Raw genomic sequence first — 15886 nt, forward strand, 5'->3', positions numbered from 1 at the left:
GTAATTAGAAGGAGAAATAGAGCATTAAGACAGCATAAAGCTCACTATATACTGGAAACACTGCCCCTCTATAAAAGAGCAAAAGCACCAGTTTGGAAAATAATGATCAGCAAAATGTATATCAAAGACAATACTGAAATAAAATTAGGAGAAAAACATGTGTGGAAAATGATAAGGAAAATGACTGGCCTGAGGAATGACTGAAATACCGGTGCTGAACAGCAGCAACATAAATGCAATTAGTCATTTAAAATAAGGAGAGCTGTTCCAGATCCCACCCTGGAAGGATGGTATCTGTTACATTATGTCAGCACTGTGTTAGGACTGTTTTACATGATATATGTCCATTTGGATATGTCCATTTGGAAACAGTCATAGTATCAACAGAGCCATCAAACTATTGACCAACCACAATAACACCACAGTTAAGAAAGACACTTTGTACTTATCAAAGTGGATTTTGTAAAGGGAGAGGGACGATGGACTCTGTCTTACATCTGGCTCAAACCAATAAAGAAATTGTGACTTGCAAAAATAAATAAAATAATTTGCCTCTAAACATTTTCATCAATAAACATCCAACAGCCTTTTTTTAATATTATCAGCTGTCTTAACAAATATAGACAATAAACAACGCTGCACACAGTGAAATAACAATGGCATGGTATTTAAACACCCACTTCAATAATGACTGGACTCCGAACAAAGGGTTAGTTGATAAAAATAGGAATTTGATTTTTATTTCTTTCATAAAAGTATTGTCACATAGCATTATACAGCATTATACATTTCCAAATAATAAATAAATTTAATATCTTGTGTATAAAAAATCTGTCTCTAAACTCTATCTTCAGACCACAGATAACAACACGTGTTTGCAGTTATCATCTCTTTGTTGTTGCCAGTCAGCTGTGGGAAACATCACTTTATTTTCACAATAAGGGATCCTTGAATACACCTTAAAATGCTCTTATGGTTACAAAAAGACAACCATACAGTTACATATGATCGATAAAATATAATAAAAATACATACTGCATTTATAGAACTACACCTATAATTATCATTTATCTGTTACATCATTATAGAGCTTCTTTTGCGAGGGTCAGGTTTAGCCCCTTAAAACTTATGAAAGCTGCTCAACCCAATGCTGTATATTTAACATAATTACTGAACATCATCATTCTTCCTCCTAAAGAGTGACACAGGCTTGCAAGGCTTGAATGTATATCATATGTGAGGTTAGGAGTAAAGGCATGAACTGAAACTGTAACTTTCACACAAACAGAGAGCTTTCACATGAAGATACTTTGTGCAGTCTTGGGTGTCACCTATTCTTTTTTCCTCAGGATTTTGATTGTGTTTAAAACCAACTCTGGTAACAACTGCATAAAAAAATATTCTATGGAAATAAACACAGTTAGCCCAAAAGCAATAAACTGACTAAACCAGCAAGTCAGGATCTGCAGGCAATAAACCAGGTGCATCGAGATAAACGTCACAACTGCTTCAACTCACATCCAAACACATCGGTCTGAGAAAAACACTGACTGCATGAAGTAGTGAGCAGATAGTCTTGAGCCCCGACCATGCTCAATACTGTAAATGACTGACCCCACCCACCTCATTGTGACTGAATGGTTGTAGCAATACACACTGGAAAATAAATACATTTCACTCTACTTCAGCAAACTCTGTTCACATTTTTTCCGGCCAGAGAGGCTGTTTGGCCTGTTTGCATCCTGACAAGCTGAAGGTCTTTATCTTTTAGCACCTGGTCCATTTTAATATAAAGTTTAAAAATGTCAAAAAATGTATGTTTTTTACCAAACTAAAACATATGTCTTGCGCTCGTTTGTGGGAGGATGCACATAAGGAATTTATAGCTAACAGATACATTATAATTCTCATGTATTAGTCGTAATAGCTAAGGTGATGCCGTTTCCCCTTAAAATCTGAGCAGGCCAAAGGGAAGTTTTCTTATCCTTCAGTGAAGGACCTCCTCTGTTAAAATAGTGATTTAGCAATCCAATAAGACACTGAATCTGATGGAATGAGCTTGTTAAAAGGAAGTGCCTTTTTTTTTTTTTTATTGGACCTTAGGAAGTGTAACTTGCCTAAATAAGCCAAGTGCCTCACAAGTCAGTCATTTAAATATCTCTCAGAAGGCCTACAGTGTCGTCAATATGCTATTACTAAATCCCTCCCACACGTCTTTAGTCTACATGTGCTGCCCATGAACCATCGAGAGGGGAACATCTTCAGCTCCATAGCATCTAAGCCTAACTTCATCACCATCTATAATCAAGCAAGGCATGTAAAATACAACCACCTGTTAAACACAGTGCAGACTTATGAGACTAAACCTTATGAAATTGGCAGTTTCAGTCAAGCAACAGACAAAATCAAGGTCACTTACCCTGAAAACGATAGAGGGGCCTTCAGGTGATGTATTATACCACTCAGCACTTGAAAACAGTGGCTGAGCTTAGCTGACTGAATTTCCTAACAATTCAGCGATATCAACGGTACACAGTAAACATTCTCACTCTTGCCTTAATTAGCTAAATACTGAGGAAAGATAAGTTTTGTGGCTAGTGAATGAAATTAGCTGGTAGCTGTAGGTCAAATACAATCTACCTTGCCTGCTTTGCCAATTTATTTTACTAGCTACACAACTTTGCTTAGGTCACATGAGCAAACTGAGTCCAGCCGTTATTCATTTACTTGAATCTTGTGCCTACTGACCCTTTTACACAAACGTGGCCACCATCCACAGCAGTCAGAACATATTAGGTCAGTAATATGTTCATTACTGGTTTGGTTGCACTAGTACACTGAATGTGAGTGAAACAAAGACTGAGATTTAACTTTCACCCAAAAGCTTTAAATGAAGGAGTTCACATCCAGGTTTTTTTTTTAATGAATGAGGTCAAACAAGTATGTTTGCCATATTTGTGAAAAGGGTCAATTTATCATTGACCTTTGACGTGACATTGGCTGTTGCTCCATGGCAGTCTTGTTTTTAAAGGTACAGTCTGATAATATAAAGTGACACAAATGGGAACACATCACAGTTCATGCAAGCATGCAATCACTTCAGTTTTTGAAATACTTTCCTATGTTTTACTCATTCATTTCTGAATGCTCATTTGAACTGCATCTCCCAGAGTTCCTCCCGTGCACACAGGTTTTGGGTTTAGGTGAGCTTTTCTGTTGAAAACCATTCCTGATGTGGGCCTGTCCCACAGACATTGCACGTGATAACAGAGTATGAAATATGAATAGAGTTGACTTGCCTTCATTTTTCAGCTATTTTCACACATTTGTATTATTGTTTATACATTATAGAGCCTATTAAACAAATGTAAGATCACTAAAATAGAGCTGTTTGCCTTGCTTCCTCAAAACCTGACAATTTCAAACATTCTGGAGATAGCCTTGAATTGACATGTAAAAGTGGAAAAATAAAACAGTAGAGCTAGCACAACCTAATGGGCAATCTTAGACAAAAAATGGCAGGAATTATTGATTTGAAGTAAAATCTTAGTCAGAACTTGTTACGAGTAATACTAAAATTTGAAAGTGTAGAAGATTGAAATGCTGAGAAGAGACAGTCAATGCTTGTCATGTTTGCAATGGTGCAGAGATGAGTTTCAAATTTCATCTTTTCACCTTCTCATGTACAGATTTCTAGTCTAGCATGTTTATAGTTGGAATTATAAAAGGAACAACTCAAAATAGCCCAAACAAGACCTTGTGCCACTTTTGTGTACACTAACAAAACGTAACTTATCATCTTCCACATTTCCAGCAAATGTATTTCCATTGGCCAAATATCACCGCAACCATGTGGTTATTGTTAGATTGTTTATGAATTCGTTTGGAAATGTATAAAGGCCTGATTATAAAGTTAACAAATACTGACTGTGATGCTGCTTCATATCTGAAATACAAATGGTCACTCTTTAAGCTTTGCACAGATAATGAGTTATCAAAATATTCAACAGTTACCTAGAAAATCACAGATCTTCAGTAAATATAAAATGCATAGCTCAGATGGAGGGAGATGATTGTACATTGTTTGTCTGGGTTCAGCTCTCACTCTTCATGCAGGATAAACATAAGAAATGAAAAAATGAACAAACTTTCTGAAGCTTTTGATTATGCAGTCTGGGCCTATAGCGTGCTTGTAGAATAACGCTTTAAATGAAGGATGTAGGTTACATAGTGCATAATCAACAACTGAAGAAGGAAAACAGCAGTTATCCTTTTAGGTTTGAAGTTCAGCTCATGTACACTGCTCTCGCTGTAGCTCACTCAGGCGTTCATAGAAGAAAAGTCTGGCTATGTTACAAACTCAGTTGCTGTTTTTCAGTATAATAGCGATCCAATGTGTAGTCTCTCTGCTTTTTTTTTTGGTCTCTGAGTTGAACCATGCAGGTCCACAGGAGCACATCACAGGCTTTCTGGGCAGAGATTTGGCAAAGCCACAGTGACGTCCTCATTCCAGGTGGAGTTAACCTTTTGCTGACGAGGATTAAGCAGCTTGCGCCACGCTCCCCTTCTTAGAGGATCCACCTTAGAAAAGACTTTATCTAATATATTGATCATACATCAGTTTAGTCGATAGACAGTACATTCGGAAAGTGTTCAGACCCCTTCACTTTTTTTTTTGTTATGTTTGGCTGAGCTCCAGAGATCCTGTGTCAAGATGGGAGAAACTTCCAGAAGGAGGTTTATTTATTTGTTTAAGTTTATTTGTTTTTTCGATTTCAGCATAAGGCTGCAACATAACAAAATGTGAAAAAATTGAAGGGGTCGTACCACTTTCCGAATGCACTTTATGTGAACATGAACAATTATCTTTCAAAACCAGAAACCCAAATACCACAGCATCAGTCTGTGATGACATGAAGACACAAATTCTTTGGGCATCCCGACTGACAGAGAATTGGAAAATCTGAAGAGTTGAAGCTTTTACTCCAAAACAAGCTTCATGTAATTTTAATAGAAAGTCCAAATGTACATAAAATAATCTCGAATACTGTTAGTGTGCCTGCAAATTTGATTGATGGAGCTATGCCAGGGTTGGTGTCTTCATCTTATCATCAAGACAACCTGGACCCATTTGGTAGATTTGGGAAAGATTTATTGATGTTCACAAACCAGGACTGAACCGTCTTATTTCAGTGTGCATTGTCCTTTTTCTCCTCTCCCTACAGTTCAAGGGAGATAATGATACTAATCCCTAATCAGTATCAACATGGACAACTTCACCCCTCTGTCCTCTTCTCAGCTTTCCGGCTGTAGGTCTTTCTTCCTGCCTTTCCTCCAATGGGAAACACCACAGTCTGTAAAGTGGATGAGAAGAGAAACTCCATTACTAATTGATTAACTCTTATATAAATATTGTGCTGAATCTATCACATGTTTACTGTCACACTATAAATGTGGTTGGCTTACTCGATGTATATATACACTGTGAGCACAACTTTCCTTTCAGATTTCACCTTTTTGAGGAGACATATACAAAGTAGTGGCAGCTGTAGGAACTGGACTGTGCTGGCAGTATACGGGTTGTTGACATGACATGGTATTTTCACTGTCATACAAGATGCAAATATGTCTTGCTAACTGCTAATGACAGGTCAGCTGGGTGTAGCAAGTTCAATAACTGACACAAAAGGCCGAAACGTCCTTTGACATTCGGCTGACCAATAGTGGAACAATGATCACTTAACTCTATCACTCAGTCACGGGCATTTGTTAATACAGACTGACCCTGCCAAGAACAAAAATTTGTTGTTTATCTCAAAATATATAACAGTTGAGCATTGAGCATTAGAGGAGATATAATAATCACTTATTATCTCTTATATTGGTATAATTTCCAGCAGGAGGCCAAGGGAAGCCAAGCAAGTAATTCTTCTGCACTGCTGCTGCCATCTTTACTCTTCTCCATTTCTCATGTATTCGCAGCAAGGGATTTGACGACTCTGGACTTGGCAAGAAAACCAGACCTGTATGTTTTTTTTACCTTGTACGCCAATAATCTTGCAGAGCACTTGAGATTCTCAAGAGTGTTCAGCTGTATGTCAAACACTATATAGAATGACATACTCACAGCCACAAGAACAGATGAGACGTTCAGTGGCATTTGCAGATATGGAACACCTGAGCTTTTTTTTTGGATACTGGATCACAAATCATTTGCATCCGTCTGCAAGCCCGCTGCATTTCCTAGCAGTGAGTTGGCTCAGCTGATCATATAGACATATAGACATATAGACATATCCATTCTTTGATGAGCAGAAATTAAGGAATGAGCTGCACACACTGTAGGACAAGTTGTTTCATGAACCACCAGGAAAGCTGGTGCAGCTTCTTATCGAGGCAGACCTTTAAGCACATTCTCCAGGGCCTACAATGCTTCTCCAGCTTATGTTCACGATACCAGCCCCCAGCACACCAGCACAGCACTCCTTTTCCTGTCTAAAAGAATAAAAACTCTTCTGAGGAACACATGTGCACAGAGCACGTGTGGTGAGCGGAATTTGTTTCACCTTTGGGCAGAGCTGTGCTTCCCCCTGTTTCATGTCTTCATGCTAAGCTAAGCTAATGAGGAGCAGGTTGCTTCATATTTAGTGGACAGGCATGATAGTGTTTTAGTGAATTCCTCTTCTATACCTTCCTATCTGATGTAGCTATATTGCAGCTTGAACATATTTTGGTTTGAGTTGTTTAACAGAGTTATGGTAGATTTTCGCGTGATACCGGCCCCCACTCCACCACTAAGTGGCAAAACACCTCAAAGGGGATGTTAGGACCGAGGAAAGCTGCAATAGCAGGAGACCATGATGACCGATGACATCACTTGCTGAGCCTCTGATCTTTTTTCTTCTGCTCTACCCTGTTTCAATTCACTGCCCCACCTCACAAATCTCCTTCAGATTACTTTTTGTTATGAATTCCAGTTGTAGCTTACTGGGTGGCTCTGTGACATGTCACTCAAACGGTTACTTGCTCCACAAACAAGACTGGAGAATGGTTGAGCATGTTTGAGCATGAGTGGAGAAAAGAAAAGAGGATAGTTTCCACAACCATCATTCAAAGATGGCTTCATTAGATACTCAGAAGATCATGAGATTTTAGTTAAGACTATCGCGTTAAAAACACATGGGAGACAAAACAAAGTGCCAGTGCTTCCTCCAGTGGTCAGTATCACATTCCAGATGTGAGGGCCTCAAACAGCACAGATTATATGCTTTTATACCCAGACAATGACAGATTACCCTGTGTAGGACGGTATGACCAGGGCAGCATTTCAGCACATAAAAACATTATTGAAAGTTCTGGCTTACTTCCAGCAATCATATCGCATGTCAACAAAGATATTTTGCTATACAGAACTGGCGACCCCACATATTCTCTGAGCTTTTCTGCTCATGGTTGGGCATGTCCCGAAGAAAGCAACGTTAGGGGACCGTTAGGGTGGGGTATAAGAGTTCCGAGGAGAAACGAATGAAACTTTTACTGCCAAGATCTCAACAACAGAGTTACTGATAGATAGAGTCAAGCTGTAGTAAACATGTTACTGTAAGTAGAGCACATAATATGAGGAATTTCTGTATTGAATTGAATGCGAGCCAATGTATAAATTTAAGCGTTCTCGTATGTTTTACCTTTTTAGTGTGTTGTTAATCTGCTCAAATGGATAACAAACAGATCTGCTGAGAAAGTGTTTCCTTTCACTGGGTTTGCACTGTAGTGTGAAGCACCCAGAAGAATTATGCCAACCAAAAAATGTGTCAAGTGTTGGCTGCTGTACTGATGAGCCACAGTTTGTGCTGCTGCAGCACACCACAAACAGGCTGTGTTACAGTGAGACACACAGACGCTTGATATTCGGAGACGAAGCATGACACAGGTAATATGAAAGTAATTAAAAATGACTTTAGATCCTGACTGCCTAATTAAATCTTCCTTGCATGTCTGGCAACACAAAACAGTGTGGCACTGTTTTCATGATGAATGCAGGCATGTGTTCAATCACCACGTGTTAGGGCCTCTCTAACAGAAAACACTAAGCGAGGTCACATTCTGACATTGAGGGAATCCATTGCTGTGATTTGGAAATGCGCTGCAACATTTTCACAGAACTTGCATGGAGTTAGAAATACAGGTGACTTAAGCCAGGCTGAGACTACAGGTTTTTTAAAACCCTAATAGATTATAAAATCAGGTTGCATCTATGATCCTTCACAGATGTTCTTCTCTCTCTAATCTCAAACATGCACACATTACAAGATTTGACGATAATGATGCATAACACACTACAGCATATTAGTAAGATTACCATGCCAGAGGGAGCAAACGGGGGCAATGCACCGATGCTGATCTCATCAATGTGATCTTATCTCACCTGATCTCAAGGGGAAGCAGATGTAAACAAAATGGAGACTATGGTGCAAGGCCAAGACAGGTTGTCTGGTAATGTAATATCTGATGTAATAATATTCGTAATCATCCAGACTTTAACTCCTAAATAACAAGCGTGTAATTGGGGCAGCCCCAATAAGTCAGCGAGCCGTTCAGGAGGTTTAAGACTAGATCTGTAAAGCCCTCATACTACCAGATAATCCAGTCCAAACACTGGTACTGACCAAGGTCCCAAACCAGATTTTTCCTCTTACCCAGATAGCCAAATTAAACTCATGGCCCAGTATACACCACGGTTCCACGGCCCAAGTCTGGCTCAAATACTTCAATTGTTTGGAGAGTTAAATCAGGGTGTGGTGAAGTCTCCAGCCCAGCCCAGAGCATTAAAGGCTCGGACCGGCTTAGCAAGAGAGGACACTTAGGCCGGGTTCAGAAGGGAGTCAAGAACAGAGCCTTGAGGGACACCACATTTTAGCTAAGTTGTTGAGGAAGTAGATTTACGCAGTGACAGAGAGGTATGAACATTGTAGATAAATGTATGTAGCACCTTTCCAAAACATGGTTTACAAGGTGCAAACTACAACCATAATCATTAAAAAATAGAAAGAACAATAGCATAGCAAAAAAAGATATTCACAAACGAAACAAAGCAAGGAGAGGAAAACTAACATAATGGATCACAGAAAGGCTAGACTATAAAAGTGTGTTTTAAGGGGAGATGGATTTACTCACCCTAATTTTCTCTAGGAGATTGTTCCAAAGTCTGAGGGCCCTGATGATAAATGATTTGTCACCTTTGTTTTTTCAGTCTGGATTTAGGAACCACCAGGAGAGCAACACTACTCCAAGGTTATACTGTAAGCATCTGAGTGTGCAATGGTCAGCGTGACATAAATGTAATCATTGGAGGGTGTATACTAGGACTAATTTGTTATACCCTCATGGACTCCTCAAGCGGCCACTACACTGCGAGGGTATTAACTGACACGTGCGCTGGAAAACAAACACAGATGCTGAGTTTGAAGAGAGACTATGTGAGGAGGGCAGCTGCGACTCTCACCTCTACAATTCATCCTCAGAAGAATAAGTACAGCAGACAAAGCAGCTCTTCTTCTTGAACCCAGACTGGAAAAGCACCAATATTGTTTGTAGAAGATATCAATTCACATTATTTTACTTTGCAGATCGGCCTATAGTTACTTTAAATGTATAGTCTTTTAAGTGTGATCATTCAGCCAGGGGAGGAGGTTATTACATTTTTTGTTTTCAATTTTTAAAAGGCGCTGTCTGGTCGAGGAGGATGGATAGGCACTGATTGTTACATGAATGTAAGACTGTATCTGGATTGAGAGGAGATACATTGGAATTAAAGGATAAGGAACCGAAAGCATCACAAAATTTAGCAGCGGAACATCTGTGAAGTTTCTCCTTATATACATGATGCAAGCTGATTTCAAAGCCAGTTAGGTTTTTAAAACTCCTTTAGTCTGAGGCCAGCTTTACACAACATAGTAGGGCGAAGAAACAAAAAACTATGTCCTATCCACTTATCTTTAGTCATGCCACATCTAATCTGACACTGGAGTTGGTTTCTGACTGACAAATGTGATTGACAAGTGAAATAAATGCACGCCCAACTCAACCTGTTTGAGTTTCATAAAATATTTGCACGAACTCTCTGGCTTATCCAATATGTATAAGAAAAACATCTGCTGATGGAGGCTTATACATCAGGACTTTGACATACTGGAATGTCCTGCCAAGGGAGTTTAAACTAGATAATCCTCTTTAATGTAATAAATCCGTTTGACATGTTTATATGAAATGACTTTTCATAATTAGTTGTTGCTCTGATTTAAATTGAGCTATGTCTGTGCTAGTCTCCATAATTATATTACAGTCATATTAGGAAAAAACTAAGATTTTAGTTGTAACCCACAGTGTCCCTGCAGGTTTTACTTTTACAGGTTTCCTCAGTCATACTCACAGTCCTGCTGCACTTCTGCGCTGGCGAAGCACTCGCTGAAGAGGCAGCACATGGTGTGGCAGAAGTTGTCTAGGAGGGATTTCGGAGAAGCAAATCGCCAGCTGGACTCTGGCACTCTGTCAGTTTCTTCTGTTAAAGCATCCCAAATGTCCTGGATAGGCTCTGGAAGATCCTGCTGTAACTCCTGGACACATAGGAAGACATACACACGAGAGGGAGAGTTAATGCACACAAGATATATGCCCTAAAAAAAAAAAAAAAATTCCCCGAGCCTCCAAAAAAACACCATCAGTCACTTTTTCCGACATTTCCTCCATCCATCATTTCCATTTGGAGAAAACCAACATATGCTTTTAATTCAAAATACAGCCAAGTTTGCAGGCTGAGCCAGTTTCAGTTGCCCCGTCTTCACACTTTACATCCAGCAACACCGAGGACCTCAATGAATTGAAATGTGAAGTTAAAAATGTTGGCCTTTTAGTTGTCGTTATTTCCTCGCACAGTGACTTTAATTGTCCATATGGTGACATGATGTGTGTCCAGCTGCTACACAAAATATAAATTCATCAGTCTCTGTCCAACAGCCACTGCGGACACAGTAAATAAAGGCAGTCATGAAGCGTGACGTCATGTATAGAAGCTAACTACACTGTTTCACTGTTACAGCTGGTGATAGAAGCACAGGCAGGGAGGGGTGGTGCCATGAAGCAACTTCAACAGATCAAGTGATGAGAACCCGGCTTAGAGGGAGGCGGGCCAGCAGGCAGGCAGGCAGGTACAGACAACAGGTAGCAGGAAGAGGAATCCACAGAGGGAAGCACACAGTGATATTAGCCACCGATCTGGCAACTGACTGGGGAAACAGGGCTGGTATAAATTCCAGGAAGCAGAGGAGGGACGTGAGGAAAAGGCATGTAGGTAGGTGGGGATGTTCCAGTGACTGAAGGTGTAAAACAGGTGAGCAGGTGCATCTGGAAACAGGAAGAAAGTCCGGTGACCTCTGGTGGGGAAATGGAGTTTGACAGGAGTCCAATAAACAGGGCTGAGTCTCTTCTCTTTAACTGATCCTTCAATTGGGAAAAGTTGCCCTTAGACGTTTTAAATAATTGGACTTGAATTGAGACATTTAGTGTCATTAATGTGATCACTCACAGTGATAAGATCAAATGCTTTTGTAAATGTCAGGAAGACTGAACCATGGCAGCTGACCAGCCGAGGAAGCCTGAAATGGGGTAACCAGCAGGGCCCCGATGATTGTCAAGTCCTTGTAATACAGGAGATACGAGGATTTCAAGTGGCAGACATCCCTGAGGTATACAGTGCGTTCAGAAAGTATTCAGACCCCTTCACATTTTTCACATTTTGATATGCTATTCTCAAATTGTTTAAATTCATTCTCCCCCTCATGAATCTACACTCAACACCCCATAAGGGGCAGGAGGTAGAGCAGGTCGTCCACTTATCAGAAGGTCGGTGGTTCGATCCCCGGCTCCTCCAGGTCGCATGTCGAAGTGTCTGTGTTTGGGGCACAGCACTGAACCCCAAATTGCCTGTGATGTTGTTGTTGTTCCATCGGTGTATGAGTGTATGTGAATGATAGAAGTGGTCCATGTGCAGATGTAAGCGCTGTATGACTGTGTGTGTGAATTGTGACTTTGTAAAGCGCTCTGAGCGGTTGATAAGACTAGAAAAGAGCTATATAAGCAGTCAATTTATCATAATGAAAGAACTAAAATATCAAATACCATACATAATATCAAATGTAAGACATGTGATTTGCTTGTGATCAGTCCAGACTCACTGTTTGCAGAGATTAAACTAAATGTCTGCTTCACTCCCAGCCCTAAGGAATTGTGTGATCATGCCTGATAGATTCATCACCCTTCAAAATATCTCTCATATGTATATTTTCACTGCTCAATGGGCGTACTGTGTAGTTTACTAAACCTGATTTGGATCAAAAATAGAAGTTGTGGTGAATTTTCAAATGATATGGGCGTTCCCAACAGAATCAATGTGACATCTGTATCCTGCCAAATATAGTCTGAGGGAAATTCACATAAATATTGAATGGCTTCATTTGCAGTTAACTTAATACAGATACGAGACTTCTGCCATACCTCAGCAGGATGAGACTGTACAAAGACTCCCTCAGCGTCCCTGAAGCGTTTTTCCAACTCAGCCGTGTATGGACGCGAAGGATGTCTCTCTGGCATAACTCGGATGATCTGAAATTTCAGTTTGTCGTTACAGCATTTAACATGTGGTGATAAACTTGGACAGCAAGAAACACATCTTCTCTTTCTAAAATTGCCAAAACTAAATGTGTTGATGAAAAGCTTGGATCGATCAAATGCAGGACTGATGCCAACTAACTAGAGCCAATGAGCCAGGCCCTCATGAGGGACGAACAGGAAGAATACTATTATCAAATCAGCGTGAGAGCATGGTCCTGCACGCTGCAGATTCAGAGTAATAAGAGTTGCACCTTGTTTTCAGGCAAATGTAGTCATATAACTGAGCTCTTGTCACTCAGCAACAGAGAGCTCATTACTTCACTGCACAGCTTCATTTCCAAAAAATTTTACATATCCAACAAATACGTGGGAGCAGCAACTATTATTTTAATATTATAGTAACTTTACAGCTGAATTCAACATGTAATGAACTTAAATGAACATGAATTCAGCTTTTTTTGTTGATTTCATCCAGCAAACCAGCCTCTATGTGCATTACTGCCCACAGATGGACTGTTGTGCAGCAGCAGACTGTGATGAACCCTGCCACTCACTTAGCCATGAACACCAGTCCGTATTAGGTTAAACAATCATCAAGTGCGGTTTAAGGGTGTTGCTATTTTTAAGAACAGTTACACACTTGTCCACATGACTGCGTGACGTGGCTTGTGAATAAACATTTGAAGTGTTGAAAATGTGGCTTTTGGGAAAAAACCAGCAGAAGGACAGAAAATCTATCAGAAGAGCTTAACTGTAGTGGTGGTTTTTTGTAATTAGAGCCTACTTAATGCATAAGATTACAGGGGCCCTGAGGATTGAGAGGGCTCAACAAACAGGAGACAGAGCTGCAGGGGGGCCCGCCTCATTGGCTTTGTTGGCAGCCGAGGTGAGCAGCACATGCTACTTTAGTTTTTCCCGAAGGCAACAACGGGTCACTGGTCAACACACTCAGCGAATGACTGACATTCGATTTTAAACTTGATTGACAGAGTGGCATTTTACAGAAAAAAAAAACCAAAAAAAGTAAACATGACACAAGTGAGTCAGTGAAGCAAAGATATTTTTAACATAAGCTTCATATGCTCCTGCTATATTGTGAAGCTAAGATGAAGCTATTACTTGTGACATTTTACCGTATGAAATTGATGAGTGACATTTAAAATGAAGATTAAAATACTATTTCTCTGTTTATTTGGAAATAAATCAATGAGTTAAGGGAAAAAAAGGTCTGTTTTTTGCAGATTTCTCTCTTAGCCGGAAAGTAGAACAACTCTACTTATCAGGAGCTCCTCCCTCGATTACACTAAGCTACATGTAGCTACAAGCGAACATTTTATACGTGCTCAAACCATAAAACAAGAGGGTTTTGAATAAGTGACATAATTCTACTGGCTGAGCTATACTGAAAAAACTGAATCTGTTTAATGAAAGAAACAGGGTCTTTAAAGTCAGGACTTTGGTGTCCTCGCATAGTTACTGCAGACTAATTTCATCCACCACAGCTCTCTTGAAATGGTATGTTGTGCATTTATCTATTTAACTATTTTAACTGTCACTGCTGAAAGCACAGTCACTCATCCCCTGTGTTTCTAATGATGAAGAATGGAGGCTCAAATTACACTTAAACCCGATGCCCCCAGCTGACCCCATTCACCTCTGCTTACAACACTTTCAGATAGCACCAGGCAAAACACCACACAATCAGATTCTCACTACTTTGCAATCAAGGCTCATCTGAGAAGCTTTTCATTAAGCAAAGAGCCCAAATTTTTCATCATCAACTGTCAAGACACTTGTATTTACATGATTAGTTGGTCAAAAAATGTATCACTCCTATATACAATAACAAGCTGACATTAACAAATAGAGTTTATAGTATAAGTGGATACTTGAACAACAATACATGAATAAATACCCAACAGAAACCCAACAGTTCCCCCAAAGGGCAAGCATTTAGCAACGGGGGGAGGAAAAGGAACCTGAGCCTGGAAAAACAGAGGCCGTCTTCCTCGACCCAACTAGTTCTGTGTGAACAGCATCTGATTTGTCCTGCACTTAAATGATTGCATGACAGACTTCAGCTGTAAGCATTTTATGATCCTCAATCAACTGAAAAAACCTTACATAGTAATAGCATTTCTCGCTTTGTGTTACTCACACACAATGACACACACAATGTAAGCAAATGGCAAAATGTCAGTTTGTCACCTTTTGTGAACCTTTTCCTTGCATTTAGGTATTTACAACTGAGTACTGACTGCTCAAAATGTGTCCTTTAGCTTGTCATATAATAGGGATAGTTTCAAATATGGACAGGACAAGTAGTTGGTGTTTTCAAGTTATCCCTATCTAAAAAGTCCAATAATATATTTCTTTTTACCTTTTTTAACACGCCTTGGTTGACCTGGAACCACAGCCTCTGGAGAACAAGTTCATCCAACTCCTCCATCTTTAACTTCTGATGGGTTGAGAAGAGGAGAGCAGATGAGAGGAGAGGAGAGGAAAGGAAAGGAAAGGAAAGGAAATGAAAGGAGAAAGTATTAAAAAGAATGGTGACTATATTTTCATAAAAGTTTCAGATGCAATTGGAGATGCATTGGTCTGATGTATCCAGACGTCTGAGAAAAAAAAAGTCAGAGACTTTAAGTCTGTCCTTCTGAGACAAGTAGTTGCATATGAAAGTCACCATCTAAGGAATGTCCACCACCATGTCCTCTGACAGGAAAGGTTAACAAACTTTACTCAAAGAGAGCGGAGGTCATGATTTTTACCATCCTGCTGATGTTTGACAGTTTGAAGATTTCCCTCTCATGAACCCTGATGGTGTAGTTGATAGGGAAGTTGTGCTTCTGTAACACAAAGAAAAAGGGGAGAGACAAATTAACATATGCATTTCATACACCCAATGCTTCTTTTGAACCCTTAAAAATCCACAACTGCTTTTTATGCTATAAGAAGTTGGGTGTGACATTTACTATTAAACCTGGCAAATCATCACAATTTTCTTCCATAATCACACAAATCCAAACTGTTCAGTAAGAGCCAAGGCTGTCAGAAATATGTCACAATCTAGTAGGGATTATGTCCCGATGAAGGGCCATTCAGTTGAGAAATAAATAATTTCCCCATGTTTTGTCAAAACTGGATTAGTTGTAGTGCTTGTTATTTGTGGTCATGCCCATACAGGTTCCTGGACCACATGGATTTATAAGACACAAAC

At 39.8% G+C, this 15886-nt stretch overlaps 1 protein-coding gene across 1 annotated transcript in view; it reads right to left on the minus strand.

Annotated features, from left to right (window-relative positions):
* Positions 1-713: 713 nt before the first annotated feature.
* The window catches only part of il34 (interleukin 34), a 38694-nt gene continuing 23521 nt past the window's right edge, over positions 714-15886 (minus strand). The window contains exons 4-8 of the mRNA XM_071457486.1: positions 15438-15515; positions 15047-15124; positions 12550-12657; positions 10430-10613; positions 714-5354 (exon numbers count right to left, since the gene is read on the minus strand). Of these exons, the coding sequence (XP_071313587.1) occupies positions 5296-5354; positions 10430-10613; positions 12550-12657; positions 15047-15124; positions 15438-15515 (507 nt within the window). The 3' untranslated portion in view covers positions 714-5295. The remainder of the gene's footprint in view (positions 5355-10429; positions 10614-12549; positions 12658-15046; positions 15125-15437; positions 15516-15886) is intronic.

This window comes from Trachinotus anak, unplaced genomic scaffold (assembly GCF_046630095.1).
Source record: "Trachinotus anak isolate AG129_WGS33_773 ecotype Australia unplaced genomic scaffold, CSIRO_AGI_Tana_v1 ptg000002l, whole genome shotgun sequence".
Taxonomy (NCBI): Eukaryota; Metazoa; Chordata; class Actinopteri; order Carangiformes; family Carangidae; genus Trachinotus; species Trachinotus anak.